This window comes from Zonotrichia albicollis, chromosome 7, assembly GCF_047830755.1.
Source record: "Zonotrichia albicollis isolate bZonAlb1 chromosome 7, bZonAlb1.hap1, whole genome shotgun sequence".
Taxonomy (NCBI): Eukaryota; Metazoa; Chordata; class Aves; order Passeriformes; family Passerellidae; genus Zonotrichia; species Zonotrichia albicollis.
Window position 1 is genome coordinate 46387337 of NC_133825.1, and position 23204 is coordinate 46410540.

Sequence of the window (23204 nt, forward strand, 5' to 3'; positions counted from 1 at the left end):
GTGGAATATTCTTTAACCTTGTGGAATATCAGGATGTCAGCACCACCTAGGGGTCACACTCCAGCTTTAAAAATGAGTCAAGTCTAGTACTAATCTACTTTTAAAGTGTATTTCATATTTAAAAACTCATTTGGAGTCTCTGGTTGTTAAGTCACTGGGCTGTTCCAGGTTGGGGTTTTTGGTTATTGCTGGTTTTATTTTTGCCCTTTTTTTTATGTTTTATAGTAAGCATTATAATGGATGGAGAAATTACAGAGTACATTTAATATGGACACTCTGAAGGTGTGGAACAGAAATATTACTGTCTTTTTAACAATTCCATTTTAAACAGAGGTGAGACAGAGGAAATGAAAGAAGGGAAAATATTGGATATGGAATTTCAGTCTAACACTTGAAGTTAAAGCAGTGAAGCCATGTATAGCTTTACCTTTTAACAGTTTCATTTAATGTCTTAATAGTCTTCTGAACTTTGCAGAACAGCCTACAAATCATTTGATGCTTCAAGCCAGTGAGCTGTTAAAGCCCTTCAGAGGTGAAGTGAAATAGTGAATGCAGCTCTCTGAGAACTGAAACCTGAATCCTGCCCTGGGAGTTTTGTCTGCCTGGATTTTTTCACTTGAGATTTTTGGTGCAACCTCTGAGGAAAAGAAGCTGGTGCTCATTTGTGAAGGCACTACTAATGACCTAGCAGCTGTTGAACGCTGCCCTTCAAAGTGTCACTTTTGACACTGTAATTAGAGATTTGCATTTCAAACGAGGGGAATTTTGCCTATCAGGATGCACAGTGAACGCATCCTGCAAGAATTTAAACCGCTCTGCATTCGGGACACTTGAGTCACCTCTGCTCGCAAGGGATATTGATTAAAAAACATCCCAGGGGAAGAAAATGTAACATGGATTTTTCTTTCTTTACAGGGATGGATCAGAAGGGTTCTCTGAAATCCAGCCTGGCCCAAATGACCCAGATTGCACTGTGCCGCTTCAGAGCGGTGGCAGTTGGTGGGACAGTGGTTTATTTTCTATAAATGACCAAGTTTCAGGTTGTTTCACAGCCTGCAGTGTCCTACGTGCGCTCCTGCAGGGAGGAAATGCCACCCGAACCACAGAGACGCGCTCGCTGCAGATCAGCAGTTGTTCCTTGGGGCAGGTCGCTTGGCTCCGTGTCAGGCTTTACAAAAGACACCCTGATGGCTCCTTTCGTTTGTAAATTATGCCAGCAGTAATGCCTGTCGAGCACCAGGGCTAGATTATATCAGGGGAAGAACGTGGAGTGTTAAATTCCCTGGTTTGAAGCCATTCTCTTGCAAAGCAGTGGCGTTCTTTTCTGTAGGTAGCAATGAATGTAGTTTTTATAAACGTTCGGGGTTTTCCTTTCAGTTTCTGTAAGATTTCTCTTGTTATGTTAAAGTGGAGAAATCCTGGAGTTTTGAGAGGTGAGAGTAGGGTTGTTACACTTTTTCCCCCAAAATCTGAGAGGAAGCCATTAAGGCATACAGCAAAATAATGATAATAATGAAGCGAACAGAATAAAGCTGGAAAAGCTTTCTGCAAAGTTGGAGTTTGCTCAGACTATCAGCATTCCAAACTCCCCAAAGCTCCTTCATCCTCTTTTCTGGCCAGGACCCTTCTCGACTCAGAATATCCATTTTTCTCTGCCCAAATGTGCCCTTTTTCATCCTTTTCTTGCTGCCCCTTTCCTTGTGTGCCCAGGTGCTGCCAGGCTCACATGGCAGGGCAGGCTGGCACAGCATCCCTGGAGCCCTGACAGCAGTGCCCGCACTTCCATCCCTGCAGGGGAATTTCTGCTGTGTGATCTCTAGGTGGAGCCTCCTATCGCCCAGTTCCCTGTGAAAAGTAGGAAATATTTTACCTCTGAGACTCTGGATATGTTTTTCAGACCACGTTTCTGGCTTTTCTGGTGTTAATGTCTGCTGTTCTGCGTCTGGTGGAGGAGAAATAATAATTGCTGTTGGTGCAGCACCTCTCAGGTCTAAGGTACTTCTGCACAGATCAGATAGGCAATTAACAAATTATTTTTCAGTGAGCTAATTTATTAACCTCCCCAAAGACTTAGCTTAGTTATTCTGGAAAGCAAAATGTTTATAATCAGATTTTGTGCGCTTACAACTATAAAATTAATATCATAAATTATTATATTTTTAATACTCAGTAGAAGATTTACACTCTTACAAAGATGAGTTTGAAGCTGATAGCGCTGGCTGATGTGTTAAAAATACATTTTTTCCTCTCTAGAACAACCACTATCAAAGGTGAGGATAAAAAGAGACACAACCATCCATGGACAGAGGATGACAGAACCTGGAGCTTTCCCACTGTGGGTAATTTTTTCCTGCCTGTGGAGATAAGGCTGCAGTGGCTTTGGGCAGTAAATTATCTGACCACAGCAATGTGAGAGGAGAGCAGAGAGCCTTTCTGGGCTGGGGAGGATGAAACCCCACAATAATTCATTTATCTTTGAATATTTTGTTCCTGCTTCCAAATAGGAGTTGATGAGATCTTTCCAGAACCCGTTTGGGGTTTTTTGGGGTTTTTTTGTTTGTTTGTTTGTTTGTTTTTTCCTTTTGGTTTGAATTTTTTTTTGCTGGATTTGTACATATGCACATACATTTAAAAATTTTTTAACTTGTAAATAGTTTCGAGCTTTTTCTTAGACTTGTTAACACAAATTATTTTAATATTAAGACAATTTTCTGTGAATTGTTCAATTTTACTTCTTGGGTCACTTCTGAAATCGGGGATTCTCCTGAAATCTCTTTTCTTGCAGAGCACAGAAGTTACTGGAAAACTACAGATTTAAGGAGTTAACACTGAAACTTTAACTAGGAACACTGGAATAGACTTGGTTTCCAAGCTTCAGGTACTAACCAACAGTTTAGTAAGTTTTGCACACAGTTTAATAAGTTTTTATGGTGTTCCCTGGGACAATTGGAATTCTGGTGCTTGGGAAGCTGAAATGGCTCGTTGTTAAACTTTTCTTAGGGGAAAATATTTTGAATTATTTTGTGTTAATGTAGTTGCTGACAAGTTCAACTCCTTGGTCGCAGCTCTTGGAACAGTTAACAGCATTTCCTCTCGCCTAATGGGCTGTAAAGTTCATTAGCTGCTTGATTAGGTTATCGGCGCCTGATAAAGGTACACTGAAATAATTATAGATTGGGAATCAGTTCAAAAGTTTAATCGGCTTGTAATTTAAAAAAAAAAAAATTGGCTTTGCTGAGTTAAAGCGTTCCCTCTCAGCTTTGGCAGGGATGCCCTGTCCCTCGGAGGGCGCTTGGTTGTAATTAAACCTCCTTGTATGTGCCCGAAGAGCAGATGGCAGAGAGGCCGCTGTCCATAGGTTCTGGCCGGTGCCCAGCTGCCGGGTAAATGGGATCAGCCTGCCTGAGATGGTGGAAAACTCCTTTTTTCTTTTTTTTTTCCCCTATTATTATTCCGGTTGATTAACCTTCTGCTAATTGCTGGTATCCACCTCGCCCTGCGGCTCTGAGCGTGTCGGGCGAAGCCGAGCAGGAGGCTCGGGAGCATCCTTCCTTCCATCCTTCCTTCCATCCTTCCTCCCATCCCTGGGGTACCGGCCAGCGCCTCCCGAGCCGGGAATCTCACGGGAATGCCGGCCATTTCCGGCGGGGAATTAATATTGATATAAACTACCTGATATTTGCGTACATTTCCATAGAATGGATGTATCCTTCACTCCTTCCACCCCATCCCCTTATCAGCCGGAAGCTTTATCGGCGCTTACTTTGGATTGTTTTCCCGTAATTCCCGAGGTGGGGAAGCGTTCACATCCCCCTGCCCTGGTTCGCAGGAGCGCCTTATCAGCCTTTCCCCCGATCTTAATCATTGCCGGCCGCGGTTTCGGGGCTTTCAGCGCCGAGTTTCCCCGCAGCGCCGGACCTCCGGCTGTCCCGGGAGGAATTTGTCTGTCCCGGGGGGATGTCGCTATCCCGGGGGGGGGGATATCTCTGTCCCGGGGAATATGTCGCTGTCCCGGGAAGGATGTCACTGTCTGACATGTTAAAAAACAATTCTACACCTTTTCTCTCTAGAACAACCACTATCAAAGGTAGAGTTACAAAGAGACACAGCCTTCCATGGAGAGAGGATGACAGAACCTGGAGCTTTCCCACTGTGGGTGGTTTTTCCCCTCGGAGTGTCTCTGTCCCGCGGGGCTGTCTCTGTCCCGCGGGCGGTACCGCTGTCCCGAGGGGGATAGCTCTGTCCCGGGGGATAGCTCTGTCCCGAGGGGGATAGCTCTGTCCCGAGGGGGATATCTCTGTCCCGGGGGGATATCTCTGTCCCGAGGGGGATATCTCTTGTCCCGGGCGATGTCGCTGTCCCGGGGGCCGCCGCTGTCCCGGGGGGGCGGTGTGGGGGTGTCCCAGCCCCATCCCGGGGTGGGGGCCGTGCCCGCGCTCCGGTCCCGCCCCGCCGCATCTCCCTTAAAGCGGCCGCCCGGCCCCCGGCGCTCTCACCGCGCTGTCCCCGTTCTCGCCGCCCCGGAGCCGCCGTGATGCCGCTGCTGCGGGGCTGGACGCTGCTGCTGGCGGCCCTGCTGCCCTCGGCGCTGCCGTCGCTGCTGGCCGCGCCGCCGCCCGCCTGCCCCGAGCGCTGCGACCGCTCCCGCTGCCCGGCGCTGCCCGCAGCGTGTCCCGGCGGGCCCGTGCCCGACGCCTGCGGCTGCTGCCGGGTGTGCGGGGCCGAGGAGGGCGAGGCGTGCGGGGGCGCGGGGCCGCCCTGCGGAGAGGGGCTGCAGTGCGTGCTGCCGCCCGGAGCCGTGCCCGCCTCGGCCACCGTGCGCAAGCGGGCGGCCGCGGGGCGCTGCCAGTGCACCAGCAGCGAGCCCGTGTGCGGCAGCGATGCGGTCACCTACGCCAGCCACTGCCAGCTGCGGGCCGCCAGCCGCCGCGCAGAGCTCCTCCGGCAGCCGCCCATCATCGCCATCCAGCGCGGAGCCTGCGGGCAGGGTGAGGATGCGCGGGGGGACGGCCCGGGGTGCGGGGGATGCGCGGAGGTTCGGCCCCTGCATCCTCATGCCCGCTCGGGATGCGGTTCCCCGGGAGGAGCCGGACACGGGGCTTGGCCGCGGCTCAGCCCGGCCGCTCCGGCTCAGCGAGAAACCGGTTTGGCTGCGGCTGCCAAGTGCAGGGGGGCGAAAAACCCAGTACCCGATTTACACTTATCTCCCCCCCAGCCGAGGGGTGATGCCCGGCTCGAAATTAGGGGAAACTGGTGCAAACCCTGAGCAGCGGGTGCGGCTGCGGAGCGCAGCAAAGTTTGGAGGAATAACTTCAGCGCGCTCCCGTCCCGGCGCTTTGTGACAGGGAAATGCCCCGGGGAATAAAGCCAGGAATGCAGGAGCCGCTCGGATGTGATGGAGCAAAGGGGTGGGCAGAGCAGGCTGATGCCTGCCTTGGCCTGGCTTAGCAAATGCGCTCTGGTTAATAAAATACTTGCTGGAAAGGGAGAAGCCTGTTAACAGCGTGTTAAGCTCAGCCTAGAGTTTTGTGTTTGTTTTTGTTGGGGTTTTTTGAGGATGGAGATGGGCGCCGATAAGTAACAACGCGTGGCGTTTCTCCTTCGGCATTCTTTAGTTGTCAACGTAGTCAGACCCAGTGTAATGTGGATACTCGGAGTGCAGGACGGATGTAAATTATTTGAAAAGGGTGTAAAGAGCCATTGCTGTGTTACGAAACGTGGCTGAGCAGCCCGGAGAAGCGTTCGGTGTGGTGGGAGCGGTGGGTGCAGGATGTGACACCGAGCGGGCAAAGCCGAGCTGGGATAAGCAGGGGATGATCGTCACAAGATGCAGCCCCTAATGCGGGCTGGATTAAACCCCGTAAGCCGAGGCTCTCTATCCCTTCCGAGCCGTTCAGCACCATTAGGGGGTAACAAAAATTAGCATGAATTAATCCTTTATTTCTAGAGTAGTAGTCACTTTTTAGTAAGTCAGTATTGTTTTAGTGAGGATTGATTATTTTTGTATAAGTTGTATCATTTCTGGACTTCCTTTTTTTAAAGTCCAGAAATGATACAACTTATACAAAAATATAAGTATCTTCTTCTATACTTAGCCATCATCTCTCCAGCAGAAAAACATTCTGATGTGTAGTGGCTGTGTGTTCAACCTACAGATCAAGCTCACAGCTCTGGTGTCAACACAATCAATTTTTTGTACCCCTGGCTGTCCCCTCGGTGTCAGAGCTGCGTTGTGCTCTGTGGCACGTTGCTGGCATTTGCTGTCACTGGAGACAATCAAACTTTTCACCCCGCAGTTTCCTGATGCCCCGTGTAAGACAATGCCTTGTGATTTTTATTCTTGATTCGTGAAACCAGTGTTGTTTTCTCGGCCTTTTCTGCCGAACGTTTGCAGAATTGGGGCTGTGTTTGAGCTGGGAGCAATGCGTGCCTCTGGTGAGGGGGACAGAAAATGCACGGGCTGCACAGAGTCCCTGTCTAGGAAAGCTCTGCTGCTGTTGTGGATCCATCAGGAGTAATTCCACACAATCATTTTGCCCTGTTGCACCTCTGGAACAAAAAGAAAGTGCTGGAGAAGCCAACCAGCACCACATGTTTATCTCTGGATGAGAGCAAACATTGCTGCCAGCAAAGCTTTTTTTTCATATGTAGAGAACCTGAACTAAAAAGGGATGGAGGGTAGGCTGTAAAGTGCTTGAATCGATGTTTTGAAAAAGCATTGCCTAATATTTGGCTCCTTAATGCAGTTAATTTTTAATTTTATTTTGAGTTCATCATCAGGAGTGCTTTTTCTACCTAAAGATTGAGTTATCTCTAGCTGTTTTTTTCATAGTAGCACACCCACGTAAATAATTTGGTCAATACAATGCAACAGCCTTGGGAAACAAAGGAATGGGAACATAGAGAAAGGGTTTGGAAAGTGCTTTTTGTTGGTGTTTTTAAACTTCACACTATTTCACTAGATGGTCAAGTGCGTATACATTGTGTATATCGTATATACACAATGCTGTGTATATTGCTTAAGATAAAGTAAAACTTTCTGTCATTTTCAGTTTTCATCTCCTTCAGTTCACTCCCAGTGCTGATCAGCGATTCCCAGGGAATCTCTTCAAATACCAGCAGTGTTTAAAGGGAAGCAGCAGAGGCAGGAGCAGGTTGCTGTGGGTCTGAGTGCTGAAGGGGAATGATTCCCTTTGCAAAATGAGCCTTAAAAAACCCTAGCAGTGTCCAGCTGTGCTGTGCCAGCATAACCAGTGCCACCCCTCCTGCTGTGCCCCAGCCCCGAGCTGCAGCTGCCACTGAAGAAATCTTCCCTTTCCATCAGAAAGGACCTGCAGAGCCCGTGCTGCTGCAGCTCTGTGTGTGCTGATACCAAATACAAAATTCCCTTTCCATCAGAGGATGCTCAGGCCTGCAGAGCCCGTGCTGCTGCAGCTCTGTGTGTGCTGGTACCAAACACAGAGGCACAGAGAGAGGTGAATGTGCCCTGGGCAGGATCTGTGGCTGTGTCAGAGCATCCCACGCCCAGGAGCGAGGTCACTGCCACGAGACCTCGATGTTCAGTGGTGAGGTTCAGCATGCTGGGAGGATGTTTTCTTTTTCTTCTGCAAATATGTTTTTGGTGGCCTTAAATCCCTCCTGCTGACCAAGGGAAGAGGGCCCAGCACAGAACTTCAACCAGGCTTTATTCCCTTCCTCGTTTTTCCCACAAGTGCTGGCAGGCGTTTTGGGACAGTGTGCCCTCCTCTGCACACTGTAAAACATAAACTGACCTGGATTTGTCCTTTCCTCATTAACCTGAGGAAGGAGAACATTCTTTGTGGTTGCTCTCCATTTCTAACTACTTTCAGCCTGGTTTTGAGCTGGTTTATATGTTTTCATATTTTTGTTGGGTTTACCATGTCTAATGTGGTATCTCAGTGAGCTCAGCAGCCCTCAGCTCGCTGGCATCTGTCACAGGTGGCTCTGACATCTGTCCCAGGCGTGCTCTCACCATGATGTCACATCTGGGTTTGATGGGAGCTTTCATGGCTTGGATTAAGCAGGACATCACAGCTGGACTGCCTGGGGAGAAGGCAGAGGTGAGGGGGAGCTCAGTCTAGAAAGCTGTGTATCACTGAGATACAGGCTTTGCTACTCCATCACCTGATTTAACATTCTACAGACAGCAAGGGGGGAGCAAAAACAAAAAGTCACTCAGTTTCTTGCAAAGTGCCTGACTTTGTGTTTTGAAATGCACCAGGCATCCAAGTGTCTCAGTGTCATTATCTGGCAGGAGAAAAGGATCTCTGTGGTCAATAACCCATTTGTCATTGACTGAGTCCTTCTAGAGCAGCCTAAGAGTGAGCTGAGGGCACAGGGGATGGGCAGGAGAGGGACCTGCCTGAATTCCTGTGCCTGACAATGCTGCAGGTCTGGCAGGAAGGGATAATAACCAGGGCAGGGGGAGAAACTCAACTGGGAAACTTGTGAAGGTTGGGTGTGACGGTGTTCACAGGGGTCTGAGGATGAGGGAAGAGATGAGGATCTGACTCCATGTTTCAGAACGCTGATTTATTATTTTGTGATATATATTATATTACAACTACACTAAAAGAATAGAAGAAAGGATTTCATCAGAAGGTTGGTTAAGAACAGAAAAAGAAAGAATGATAACAAAGGCTTCTGTCTCCGACAGAGAATCTGAGCCAGCTGGGCTGTGATTGGCCATTAATTAGAAACAACCACATGAGACCAATCCCAGATGCACCTGTTGCATTCCACAGCAGCAGATATTCAATGTTTACATTTTGTTCCTGAGGCCTCTAGCTTCTCAGGAGAAAAGATCCTAAGGAAAGGATTTTTCATAAAATGTGTCTGTGACAGTTGGGAGCTCAGCCAGATATTTATCAAGAGGGAAGCTGATACTGTTGTTATGAACTAGGCTTTCAGCTGCTTCCCTGAAGATAATAACAGGCACCTGGTGGTGGTTTTATTATTGTTATTTGTGTGCTGAAGAAGTGTTGGGAGACTTTGGCAGGTTACTTGGCACGTGCCAAGTCTATTAAGAATGACCCAGGAGGAGCAGGATTTTGGGGTCTGAGTGCACAAATGACCATTCCAGTGCTGCTAAATGTCATCTCCTCCCTCAGCTGCTGTTTGGGTGGTCTGAACGTCATTCTTTTCCAACTTCTCCTCAGTCTATTTTGCAGCAGCAGGAGAAGGGAGGGAAGGAGGGAATGAAGAGGCAGCTGAAGGCAATGGAAATAAATAGCAACATCTTTCCAGAAGAGCACCAATTCCCAAGTGTGGGATTAAAAAGCTTTTCCAAAGCCAAGTATTCAGCTCGGAGAGGAGGCAACTGTAAGAAGTGGTTTGTCAGAAGCAGCTCACCTTTTCTGCTCTCCACATCCAGATTTCCTTCCTGGGGAGCAGGCAGTAATTTCGCAGTCTCCAGACTTCAAACAGTCAAGTCAGTAAACACAGATTGGGAACAAGGAAAGATTCAATCCTTTCATCTTCTGGGCTTTGATATTTAAAGGTACCTGTGGACTGGGCAGGAATGCTTGAGGCCATGAGTAAGCAGCAGGAGTGTTGTTAGGATGTGAGGGAGGCAGCAGATCCTGAGCAGCTTTCGGGCTCTGCCGTCCAAGAAATAGGAGAAGCTGGAAAATATTTTTCAAATGTGAGTTTACGTGTGCTTGGAGTGAAAGGAAGCAACGTCAGAAATAGAAGGTGGGGTTCTGTGGAACTTGTGCTGTAAATGCAGCCATTCCTCACTCCCAGGAGCTGCTGGGGCCTCCAGGATCCCTGGCTGGACTTGGCACTGGGTCCCACTGCCCTTGTAACTGGGCCCAAGTGAATACCTGACATTATTTTGGAGCCTGTGTTCAGGATGTAGAATAAAAAACTTTATTTCGCCTTCTGTGTGCAGGTCGCTGTGATTCCCGAATTATTTATCCTGCTTCAAAGAGAAGAATATAACTAAAAAATAAGCCTCCACTCCCTTATATCAAAGGGATATAGTTGATAAAATAATATTTTAAATAATTGATCTTTTACTAAAGGATGTTGACCTTATAACTGTAGGTAACAGGAGAGTTATAATATCTTAAGCTTGTGAGACAGGACACAGGTGAGTAGTTATTTTAAAGTTTAATGAACTGAGAAGGTCATTGCCACCACATTTTAGCAATTGGAGGTGAATAATGCAGACAGGCAGAGCAGCTCTTGAATTTCTGGGTTAATATCAGAATATCAGACACCCTGGTGGACTGATAGGGGAACCACAAGGTTGGAGGTCAGCTGGCTTGTGCAATTTGTTACAAGTGCTCTGTTTCTGGAGGAAAAAATAGGGAAAACAAAGCAAATACATGTTCCATGTGTGAGCAGATGCATTTTCCTCTGCCTTTCCTGCAGGCTGATACCTGGCCCTGTCAATGAGGGCAGTGCCACTAAAACTCTGTGTGGTGTTGGTCAACCAAACCTCATTCTTGTCCCTGTCACTTTTTCCCCATCAGGGTTTCTCAGTCTTTCCATCTCCTTGCTGTTGTAAAGCCTTTTTTTGGTGAGACATGGAGAGGGATGTGCAGTGAATAATTCCTACATCCCCTTTTGCAGAATTGCTGCTGGAAACCTCAGTGAGGCTGAGCTATGGTGCTTGAAATGCTTCTGGTAGCGCTGGGACTTTTGTTGCCAGACAACCGATGGATGAAATAATGCTTAGTGAATCTGGCAGCCATGCACAGAAGTTACCCACTGGTCTAAAATTTGAAATATTTTCTGTAGCAGAGGGTAACTTTAGGAGAGCTCTCAATATTTTTCCAGAGGCCACTGTCATTGCCCCATTTCGCAGACAGTGAATCTGGGGCAGGGAAAGATAAAGAGCTTTGCTCAAGGTCAGCCAGCAGCAGAGCTGAGAGCAAACTGAGCTTTCACGAGTCCCTGCTCAGTTTTCTGCACCTTGCCAGCATTGCTGCTCCATTTTCCATGACTTTTCTTTTCCATTGCTCTATTTCTCAAACTCTCAGGCTGCAGCTTTGGCTTTGCCCTGCCAACAGCATCGATGATCTGTCGATCTGCTCTGCAGAAATTCTCTTGCAGGAGGGAAGGAGTGGGTGCACCAGGAAGGAAGAGGAACCCAAACAAGTCTCTCCCCTCCACCAAATAAACACAACCCCCCAAAATAAACACAGTCCCCAGGAATCTCATGCTTCAACATTTGTGGTGGTGTGAAGGGATGATTCACTCCTTTTTCCAGGACAGCACAGGCGCTGTTTGGAGTGTCTGCCCTTTCTCTATCTCTGTGTAGACCTCAATCTATGAAGGTAAACTTGGCTAACCCTTGTTTCCTTTTGTATTCAGACACTGAAAGTGGGCAAGCAGAAGCCACTTGTAAAGATGAAAATATGAAATTTTTTTCTTTGTGAACTATAATTTTACAAATATTTTATTCATTATTTATAAATAATACATAAATATTATATTTGTATGTAAATATACAAATATATAAATAATATATAAATATATAAATATAATCATATAGAAATATAATAAATATGAAAGATACTCACATGGTCCATAAAATAAAGCAGGACAGGTGTGGGGATATGAATATCAATATTTAAATAGCTGCTGTTGATAGGGGAGCAGTGGGTATAATAATCAGGATTCTAAATATCTTTATAAAAAGAATATTTGAGAGTGAAATTGAGCCCTGCTGTCCTTTGAACCTTTAGGTGTGGGGATAAGAATATCAATATTTCAATAGCTGCTGTTAATAGAGGAGCAGGGAATATAATAATCAGGACTCTAAATATCTTTGAAAAATGCGTATTTGAGAGTGAAATGGACCCCTGCTGTCCTTTAAACCTCTCATGGGGAGCAGCAGGAGCAGCAGGGCTGTGTGACAGGGGCAGCCCCAGCAGTGGCAGTGCCACCCCCTCACTGCAGCTCCCCATCCCAGGTAGGGATGCAGAAGGAACATCCTCATCCTTCCAGCTTCGTTTCCCAGCCACTCACTGATTTCTCATGTCCACATTACAACAAGTCTGGGTGGTCTTGGAGTGATTCTTGACACAGATGTAGAAAATACTGCCAAAGGCTGACAGATCTTTCAGGCTATTGAGGCTTTTGCAATGTAATTATGTTGAGATCAAGTACTGTACAATTACAACACCCCAGAGGAGGAGTGTTGTCTGTTTTATTACTGTTCTGAGGGCTTTCTATCTATTTTTTCCTATAGATTTGACCCTTATTTGTATCAACTCCATGTCTCTCCTAAGCCCTGCACAGAAAGTGGTGAAATCAATGCCTCCTCCAGCTGCAGAAAAGCAGCATCTTAGGAAGCTTTTTACAGGCTTTCCCCTTAAGAGGGTTGTTTTTAGGCCAGGGAGAAGTTCAAGAAGCATGAAAACAAGAACTTGTTTTTATTCCCTGGTGTCTTCATACCAGGGTTCCTGGAAGTTGAAGCTAAGCATCTCTTAAGCAGGGATTTCTTCTGAAGATGCAGTGTGAAAGTTTCTCACATACTTAAAATGAGATCTTAATGGGTTTTTAATTTCAGGAGATCTCAAGATCAGGCAGCTGCTGGTTACGTGTGGGATATAGGAATTACCACGTCCTTGGTGCTTAATGGGAGTTTTGAGGTTACTTTGCTGGTTCTCTGCCTGTAGTCTGTTGGAGCTGGGAGGTAAAACAGGGTAATGACCCAACTTGGAAGGGACACAAACTGAGCAGGGCTGAAAAAAAAGGAGAGGAGAAATTATTCCTGACTCATCTGTTGTATTTTCAGCCTTCTGCAGAGAAGAGAATTGTCTGCTTTAACCTGTTGGCTGAAATACTCTGTTCCTCTGTCTGCAGGAAATGAGGCAGACTCTTTTCCATAACTACCTGACTTACATTTCTTGGTGCCTCCAGCTCAGACAGGGCTGCTGGAATTACATTTTTTTAATGACATTTTCCAGCTCAGCACTCTTTGCCCTTGCCCTGAATTGTTCTTCACCTTTATTCTGTGTGTCTGAGCATCTCCCTGCTCCTGCTGCTCCTGCTGCCTGTGCAGGGCACTGCTGGCATGGCCACCAGAGCTCTGTGCCATTGTCAGAGGGCTTCTGGCTCCCAATTAATTGAGATTAATTAATTAATTGGTCATCCTGGCTGAATCCCCTTCAGCATTGTGTGAATATGGCAATGCTGCTGCAGGAATGGCAGCTCCTGCTCCCAGGGCTTTCCTTTCCTTTCCTTTCCTTTCCTTTCCTTTCCTTTCCTTTCCTTTCCTTTCCTTTCCTTTCCTTTCCTTTCCTTTCCTTTCCTTTCCTTTCCTTTCCTTTCCTTTCCCCTTTCCCCTTTCCCCTTTCCCCTTTCCCCTTTCCCCCTTTCCCCCTTTCCCCCTTTCCCCCTTTCCCCCTTTCCCCCTTTCCCCCTTTCCCCCTTTCCCCCTTTCCCCCTTTCCCCCTTTCCCCCTTTCCCCATTCCCTTCCCCTTTCCCTTCCCCTTTCCTTTCCCTATTCCCTTCCCCCCCCCCTTTTTTTTTCATTCCTCCTTTCCCCTTTTTCCTTTCCTTTTTTGTTTTCCTTTTTCCTTCCCTTCCCTGTTTATGCCCAGGCTGGGTTTCCTCCCACCTCACCGCTGCTGTTTACAGAAGGAATTGCAGTTTCCTGTTGTTTTAGATGGAGCTGTCTCTCCTCCCTGGATTCCTGCCTGACACCCAGTTGCCTTTGAGCCTCATCAGCTCAAAAGTCTCGTGGTTTTTGTTCCTTGCTGCTATAATTCTGAGTCTGTTTTGCACTCAAGCCAGTGCACTTGGTTTATAAAGGAATTTCTGGCATTCCTGGGAGTTTTTATATACATATTTTCTCCCTGTGAGGTTCTGCAAGGGTTGCTAAGGGCTGAGATTGTTCCAATCAGATAAAATAGGGTTATGCCCATTTTAGAGCTAAATCTAAGGCACTAAAGCATAAATTGCTTTTTGCAAGTTGCATGGAGACTGAGTAACACAGCTTGGACCAGGATGCACCCATCCAGGGCATTCCTTCTCTGCAGAGCCTTCCAGTCCTGTGATCTACAGTAATTCCGCAGCTGAGCTGTAACAAAGGTGTTCTGTGTCTGATTGCCTTCCCACTTAGACTCTGCCGTGTAGATAAGTGGTAGGAAAAGTCCCTGTTTGGCTAAAAATGAAAGTGTAAATCTGAAATGATATAGGAACTTCCTGGAGGAAAGCTGTGGGCATATTACATAAGGAATTTGCCCATTGACCATTTTCAGTGGCAAGAACATCCTGAACACCCTTGGTATTGGATGCCAAAGAGGTCTGAATCCCACTAAGAACAAAGCTGGACTAAAGAGGTTGGACCAAAGTTCTCTAAAGGCTCTACTTTGCAATTTCATGATCTTCAAATACTTTTTGTTGTTGCTTTATAAATACACAAGAGCTCTTTTTGTCATTCTCTTCACGTAACTTGATAATTCTTACTATCACAGAGTGGTCTGGCTTGGAAGGAACCTAAAAGTTGATCTCATTCCATTCCCCCCATGGGCAGGGACACGTCCCCCTGTCCCAGGATGCTCCAAGCCCTGTTCAACCTGTTCTTGGACACTGCCAGGGATGGGACATCAGATATTGGTAACATTCCTGTGTTGCCAACATCTGCTTTTACTTATTCCTACAACTGGATTCTCACTACCTTTCGCTTCCAAGCTCTTCTCAGGGCAAGCATTAATTTGTGGCCAGTAGTGAATGAGTAGAATATCAATTAAAACATAAACTTTTTCACCTTTATTTTGTTACTCAAACGATCTTTTGTTCTATGAGTGACCACACATTGCTCTGAAATCTGTCCTGTGTTGCCATTAATTTGGGAGCTGCTCTGTTCTATGAACTTTGTGTAGATTCCCTGTTTTGTTTAGCTTGGCAGTTCTTTTGGGTTTGTTTAAAATCAGTGATTAAAATGAATGAGTTTCTGCTTTTGGATTAGCAAGGAAAATACAAAGTCCTTGTTGAACACTGCCAAGAAGGAATTGATCATCTAAATATTATGGTGATGAAAATGGACTTTAGTTTCCCTTTGCACGTGTGCATTAATGCCAAATAGCAATTTCACTTAAAGCCCTCTCTTTAATCATGCAGTGGTTCTTGCTGCAGGAAATATTTTAAATGAAGACCAGATTTGTGCAGTTTACTGTTTGGAGAGGTTTCAAGCATTTTATTCTACCATTATTTAAGGCTATGAAAGTATTTTTGCTTTTAGGGACATCACAGTAATGCAGACTTTCCTCCCAGAAATCTGTGAGGTGTCTTGAGTTTCTGCATGGATTATACAGGGGAAAAATAACTGATGCAATAGCATCTGTGTTAACAAGGTGCTGTGGTTTAGACCTCTCAAAATTCCCTCCAATGACCTAAGAGCTGCTCTTGAGCAAATTGCCTGTGACACGTCGAGTGTTGTTCCTTATTTTCTTAGTGTTTTCATTGCGTAATACCCTTTTTTTGGGGAATTACACAACTTATCCTTGAATAGGAAGTGGAATATTTAGGCTTGCAGCTTTCTGTAATTTAAAAAAAAGAAAGTGTGGCAGCAGATTCCCACACTTTTTCCTTGTCTCTCTCCAGCAGGGCTTGCTGATCCCCCTGTTTTCAGTGAGCTGAGCACCTTTGCTGGAGTTTTTTTTTGCCTCCATAGTCAAAGGTTTGGAGGTTTTTATGGCATGAATGGAAGTTTGTACAAACAGCAGTGGCTGGAGTTTTATTTGGGAAGGGTGGAAGTTCTCCAAGGAAAACTTGGTTTGTGGTTTGTGTCAGTAGTCACCGGTTCTGGCAGCCCAGAGCTTTCGTGAGTGCTGCAGCTCTTGCAGCTCTTTTGGTTTCGTTCTGCAGAGAATCCCAAGCCATGCTTTCAAACCCCTGTGTGTGTCTGAACAAGTGGTGAGTGCAGGAGGAAATCAGCTCACCTATTTTCAGCAGCCTGGGCAGTTTGATATCTTTAGTTATCCCAGGAACTGCAGCCCTTCAGCGCGGGTGGGACAGAATTGCTGGGATGTGCCTTTTTTCCCCTTTCACCATGTCTAAGACAAAAAATCCTGTTAAATGGGATCATTATTTTGTTCCTCACCTCAGTCAGCGGAAAGTAAAGCTGAACCCCCTTTTTTAAAAAGGGAAAATTAGTGAAAACTGGGTGGGGAAAAGCCCCATGCCTGACTGAGATGTGCCCAAAGCTTTGTTTGAAGACCTGCTCCCTTCTCTATGCCAAGATCAGCCCTTCCAGAGCAGCAGACAGCTCTCCCAGCAGAAGGGGAGAGGTTACTTTGGTGAGATTTCTATCTCCAAAGCCTCTCCTCAGTTCAGCTCAAAATAACCACCAAAAGCAGCATGTGTGAGCTGTGAGCATCATCGCATCGATGCCACTTTGAGTAATGACCTAACCAGAACCCAGATCTTGAATTGCTTTTTGGCTCCTCTTCATGAAACCAAATTACTTCAGTTGTTTACAGCTGGGTGTGCTTTTTTTCATGGCTTGGTACTCTGTCTTGCTCTCCTAGCAGTCTGTTTACTGATTATTAGCCCTGTTAATGCCAGTTGGCAGAGATTTGCCTTCTCATTTCAGGGCTGGCAGCCAGCACACCTTTGAAGTCCTTGAAGAATTGAGTTGCCTTGGGAATTTTTCATGCTATAACCTATTTATATTTTGGATTTTTTTTTTTGTCATTAGCTGAATTCACAACAATCATCTTTATAATGTAATTAATAAAGGTTTCTTAGCCGTGCTCGTGGGCATTTTAGGGCATTGTGCAATAGTTCAATAAAAACATTACAAAACACAATAATCACAGCATATAAATAGAAAGAGGAGCAGTCTGGGAAGATTTGAACATCAGAGCCTGAAGGTATTTAGAAACTTGAGCTTTATTCAAGCCCAGTTCTCAATGATTTAGAAGCAAACCAAAACAACACCACCCCCACAAAAAAAATTCCCCCCCAAACCAAAACCAAAAACATATTTGTTACCAAAAGGCCCTGAGCTATTGGTGCAGCTGGAAAATAGACGTGTGAGAGAGAAGAGGGAAGTATACCTGGTGATGTTCTCAGTTTCACTGCTGGAAACTGCCCTGTGGTGGTTGAGGAATGAGCACCTGCCCATATTAAATTTGTAATGTTGGTGTTTTTATGGCCATTTAAGCTTCCACGTGCTCCTTTTTGCCTAGGTTCAAATGTTAGGTAAATTTCACACACAAAGGTGGTTTCTTGTAGGAAAGATCAGTGCAGCTCTCAGCTCCCCATGTGCAGCTCAGTAGTCCCAAAGAGAAATCAGCTTTTTTTCCCCCTCCATTATTCTTTATCTCAGTGATAAGAGAATTTTCAATGCATCAATACTTTTACTACAGCATTCAGATTTTATGTTGATGGTAAAGACCAGTTTACAGGAATTTTTTTGTTAATGTTCATCCATGAATTCATCAAGATCAGAGCTCTGACTGTTGTTTTTTTGCTTTAAAAAGGTATGTTTTCCATTTAAATGGGCAGTGGTTCAAGAGCAGTTGCAAAACCGTGTTACACAATGCAGGAATTCCTAATGCATAAGCAACAGGCAGGCGTAGCCAGCTGCTGGGAGCTTTTTGGGTCAGTATGCCATGAATTAGTATTTATTATCTAACTTTTTCAAAAGTAGGAACTTCTGAACTTTTTTTTCACTCTGCAGTTTAGATTGGGACTGTATGAGGAGGTGGATCATGGACAAAATACTGCTGCCTCTGAAATCCTGGCTTTTGTAGGCTCCAGTTCCAAGGGAAGGCAGCTCTGAGATGAGGTATTAGCAGTCTCACCATGTACAGCCTGGGCATCCTTTTTCTTCAATGGCTAAAAGCAAAAAAGATTGAAGGCATGAAAAAAAAGCTTTGCTTTGCCTGTGTAGTTCCCTCATCCGTGGAGCTTTTTGTTTTTTTCCCAAGGGCAGGATGTGACCTTTGGATGTCTACAGCATTGCAGCTGAGATGAAATCATTTTGTAAGCAGTGATCAAAAAGCAGATCCATGGCTGCAGCAGTGCCCTGTGGAGTTTTAGCCCAGCACCACGTTAATCCCACCTGATAATCTGTCCAAGCACCTATTTAATGCAAGTGGATCATTCCAGGCTGCATTTCTTATTGTAGCAGCTTCCCAGAACTGCCCCTGTGATAATGCCAGCTTTACAGCAATGGCATGACTTGTTTGATACTGAATATTTCTAGTAGGGAATATAAATCGTTTGGTAAATTGATATTTCTCAATCAGAGAAATGTCCTCTGTGGGACAAAAGCCCAAGGGCAGCAGCTCATGTGTAAATCAGAAAGCACTGATATTCTTGAGGAAAACAGTGAGGTGAGGGCAAAAGTCTCCTGATCAATGTTGCTGCTTCATAAGGCAGATAAACATTTCTGAAACAGCACAGCACGTTATGTGGTTCTTGCTGTGGCTGCTGCTTGTGACTGGCTGCCTTTAAAAGCCCTTGAGATGTTTCACAGGGTATAAATAAGGAAAAAACCTGTCCCTGAGTGACAGATGGTGTTTGGGAGGAGCATGCACCCCTCTCCTGAGGGACAGTGTGTGCTGTTGGCATTGGGAACTCACCTGGAACATGCTCACCCCTGAACCAAACCAGTGTCTGGTTAGTGTTAAAAGCAGGGGCACTTTGTTCCCAAATCACTATTGCCTCCAGCGTGTGCCTGAAAATTTGCATGGCTTTCCTCTCTGGTGTTTCCAACAGCAAAGGGCATTCGGGGTTTTGGTATTGGGATAGGTTTATGGGATAGTCCTTCTATGATTCTGCAAATAAATCGTCCTCTTACACCGTCAAAGGCACTTACGGCATCCACAAGCTGCTTATTGCTTTAATCTCTGCATGGATTTAGAAGCCAAATGGCAAAGATGGATGGGAGCAGCACAGCTCATTAATACTCCTCTGAAAGCCTGTAACAGGCTTGGCTTCTGCCTGTGTAACAGGAGATGGACGCACCAGATAAAACTGAAATAAAAACAAAGGGTGTTTCTCGCCTCTGAAGGAACACAAAATAACTCTTTGGGGTGTTCCCAATTTGCATAGCTGCTCCCAAGTTTAAAAAGCAATGTTTTTGCCCCTGAACTGCCTGAGAAGGAGGAGCTGTGTAAGAACTGTGAGTTTTCCCCAGAGATTTTTAAACTTCCCTTGGTGCAGACAGGTTTTCTGTTGGCCACAATGTGAGTTGGGTATCCAGAGGCATTTGAAAACCCCACTGGCCCCTGCTGAATACCCAGTGACCACGAGCTTTTGTTGCAGCACTGCCCAGGAATGCAGAGCTTTGTGGTATCATTGTGTTGTCCTATCTATTTCACAGCTCTGGGGGTGGCTCCAGAGCAAGGTGGGATCCATGGAGCTGATGGAGCTCAGGGTGGGATCCATGGAGCTGGTGGAGCTCACTCAGGGTGGGATCCATGGAGCTGATGGAGCTCAGGGTGGGATCCATGGCGCTGGTGGAGCTCACTCAGGGTGGGATCCATGGAGCTGATGGAGCTCAGGGTGGGATGCATGGAGCTGGTGGAGCTCAGGGTGGGATCCATGGAGCTGATGGAGCTCAGGGTGGGATGCATGGAGCTGGTGGAGCTCAGGGTGGGATCCATGGAGCTGGTGGAGCTCAGGGTGGGATCCGTGGAGCTGGTGGAGCTCAGGGTGGGATCCGTGGAGCTGGTGGAGCTCAGGGTGGGATCCATGGAGCTGGTGGAGCTCAGGGTGGGATGCATGGAGCTGGTGGAGCTCAGGGTGGGATCCATGGAGCTGGTGGAGCTCAGGGTGGGATCCGTGGAGCTGGTGGAGCTCAGGGTGGGATCCGTGGAGCTGGTGGAGCTCAGGGTGGGAAGGATGCCTCGAGTGGGGTTTTGTGAGTGTGTGGAAGGTTCTTCCACACATAGGTGCCAGGCAGGGGCTGCTGGGTCAGGCTGTGTGGGGACACTGGTGGGAAAGGAAGCCCAATCCTGTACCCAAGTTAAACTTTCTCAGCAGCTGCTGAGGGCTCACACCGGGGTCAGGACCTCTGTGTCCTCGGCATTTTACAAACGCAGCAGCCTGAGACTGCAGAACCCTCCAAGAAGGCGTATGTTGGCAGAGGAACAGAGCTGGCTTGTTTAATCTGGGAAGACCATCCAGGCTGAGCAGACCATCCAGAAAAGGAGGGCAGCGAGGGAGGCGTCTGAGCACAAAAATCCCTTTCACAGACAGGGAATGAGCCCTGTGCTCCTGCAGTGCCCCATCCCTGGGCACACAGAGGGATGAGCCCCATGGCCCAGTGGGGTGCACCCCACACCAGCAGGTTCATGGCTCATTTCCCCTAAGGACAAAGCACTCCACCTCTGTGCAGAGAAGCAGGGAGGGAATCTAGGGCCGAGGGTCATGCTGCAGACGACTTTTAAGGAAGGGAAAGATACCCACTCAGAGCTTTTTTTAATTCAGGTGTTTTGCAATGGCCCTCCTGCAGTCACTTGAGGAACTCATGACACGTCCTGTGTTTCTATTTCAGGCCAAGAACATCCCAACAGCCTGAGGCACAAATACAACTTTATTGCAGATGTGGTGGAGAAGATCGCCCCTGCTGTGGTTCACATTGAATTATTTCGCAAGTAAACAAGATGCCCAGTCTTGGTTTTATTTCTTTTTTTTTCTTTTTTATTTAATTCTTGAAAACAGCTGCCAGTGTGACAGAATTGTTGATGGATGGCATGAAATAGCAAAGAGGTTTTGAGATAATAAATATTTGTCATGCTTAAGAATTAAAGATAATTTAAGAGTCATGGAAAAATAATTAGCTAAAGTAATGGATGGGCTTTATCTTCTTAATGAGAGTAACAGCAGATATCTTAAAACATTAAGAACTCACCAAACTCCTTTTGGCTGTGTGTTATTTGGAATTATTTGTGACCTTTCATCCTTTTTGCAGCAATAAATGTTTTATTTCCCTTGTCTTTTAGACTTCCTTTTTCCAAGAGGGAGGTTCCTGTAGCCAGTGGCTCGGGGTTCATTGTCTCTGAGGATGGGCTGATCGTCACCAACGCCCATGTGGTCACCAACAAGAACAGGGTGAAGGTGGAGCTCAAGAACGGGGAGACTTACGAAGCCAAAATTAAAGATGTTGATGAAAAATCAGATATTGCACTAATTAAAATAGATTCTCAGGTGAGTTGTTAAAGCAAGACACATTTTGTTCCTCTAATTTAATGTCCTCCTTTCCAAAAAGTGTTGCTGATTTTCAGGTCGGAAGGAAAAACAAGTTGTTTACTGGGCTGGGTTGTTGAGAATGTATGAACTAGGTGGATACACTTTTTTAAAAGCCAAGTTTGTGGGTGGCAGCGGTAATCTTGTCACCTCTCAGTGTAGTGAAAGTATTACAAATGCACTTTTTTGTCTGTCCTCAAAATAAAAAACAGCACCCCAATTTGCTGGCTGGTTTGCACACACTTTTATCTGATATAAATCTTTCTCAGAGGAGAAATGGGGGTGTTTTGCTTGTGCTACTCTGTCTTGAGTGCCTATATTGAAGTCACAAATGGCTTTTAGAGGACACATTTTTCCCTTGCTGATGCAGATAGTAAAGTGGAAAATACCTTGGGGAGCATCTTGAGCATGGAAATTAAAGCCAGCTTGGAAAGATGTTCTTACACTGCAAGAGGTTTTCTGAGCAGCTTCCCATTTATGATCTCCCTCCATATCAAATGCTCCTCTGTCAGCATTGCTGTGCCTTCTGCCACAGCAGAAAAGCTGTCAGGAGGTTCTGCACACGTAGCAAGGAGGATATTGTGTGGAAATGCTGTGTAATGGAGCTGCCGTGAGCTAGACGTGGCTCTTTGGGGTGCTGCTCACGTTGGCTCCCCTCGTTTGCTCTGTCAGTTGATGACCTCCAAGTTTAAGGGGCAGGAATGCTTCATTTGAAACACATGACTCAGAAATGTGTAGATCTTGCAGCGTTGTTTTAGTTCAGGGCTATTCCCCAGCGAGGTCAGAAGTGTTTGTGCCAGAGTTCATGACTAAGCCAGAGCTTAAGGCAGAGCTCTTGGATGACCTGAGGGATGGAGTGCTCCTGCTGCTCCCTTGCCACCTCTATAACTTCAAATCTTCTTCTTTTTTGAAAGCTTCTGAACAGCAACCAGGCAGAAAAACCAAACAGAACCAATAATATTTCTGCTGTGGTTTTTATCTCTGTTTTCGTGTTATCGCTTGTTTTCTCATTTTTATCTTAAAATAAGAAAAAGCAGTAAGAAACAAAGGGAAAGATCCCCAGTACAAGCACTGGCAGCATTGGGGTGAGCACGATGGGACAGGGAGTGAAGGGCAGCTGGAAAAATGCTTTAAAATTGGAAATACAAGGTGGAGGGGAGAGCAGACGTGGTGAGAAGGGAAGGACTTGGAGCAGCAGGAAGCTGAACTCCTGGAGGAGAGAGGGGACAGAGAGGAGACACTGGACTGGTGTGATGGGCAGATTGAGGACTCAAAAGAGCAGGCATGGGCTTGAATGTTATTTCATACCCTGAGGAAATAGCTCCTAGTTGTCCTGGATAGCTGCTTGTGGGAAGGGAGAACCTGGAAACAGTTTGGAAAAAAGATAATTCATCCAGATGAGCTTGTGGTGGACAGCACTGCTCAACAGGGCTGGAATTGGTCTGAGCTGCCCTTGGAAGCACCTTATCAGCTGTACAAGGCAGTGCCTAGGGTGGTTTCTCCTCCTGGCCTCCCACTGCAGCTCAGGAGGATTTTGAGAAGACTGGGGGAAATTTAAAGGGATGGGAGACCCAGATTTCCAGCCAGATCTGGTAACATGGCCCTGGGAAATCACAAGGTGAAATCTGAGGCACCTCTGTTCACAGGACAGGTGTTGCTTTGCATTTGAGAATTAAAAACAGTGCTTAATGTGTTCACACAAAAAAAAAAAAGTTAAAATGGAAATGTGGTCAGGTGAGAAATTGATTCTCAGATTGAACTTTTATAGGGCATTTTTATATACCCTTTCAAGTTCAGTTTGAACTTTCATTTTTGTGCTGGAATGCCTTGCAGTCATTCAGATGCATGAAAGACTTTTTTAAAATCACATATTTGAAATGTATTTGCTGGCCAGAGACTTCAATGGACTGGTACAAATGACCCCTTAAAAATCTGGAAATGGCATGGAAACCATCCTTAAGAATTTTTCTGAAGTAAGAGGCGAAGTTCTTAAATTGGAATAAATTATTTGAAGGTG

At 46.0% G+C, this 23204-nt stretch overlaps 1 protein-coding gene across 1 annotated transcript in view; it reads left to right on the forward strand.

Moving 5' to 3' along the window:
- Window positions 1-4484: 4484 nt before the first annotated feature.
- Window positions 4485-23204, forward strand: part of HTRA1 (HtrA serine peptidase 1) — a 34321-nt gene continuing 15601 nt past the window's right edge. The window contains exons 1-3 of the mRNA XM_005489867.4: window positions 4485-4988; window positions 20496-20595; window positions 20944-21148. Coding sequence (XP_005489924.1) covers window positions 4535-4988; window positions 20496-20595; window positions 20944-21148 — 759 coding nt within the window. The 5' untranslated portion in view covers window positions 4485-4534. The remainder of the gene's footprint in view (window positions 4989-20495; window positions 20596-20943; window positions 21149-23204) is intronic.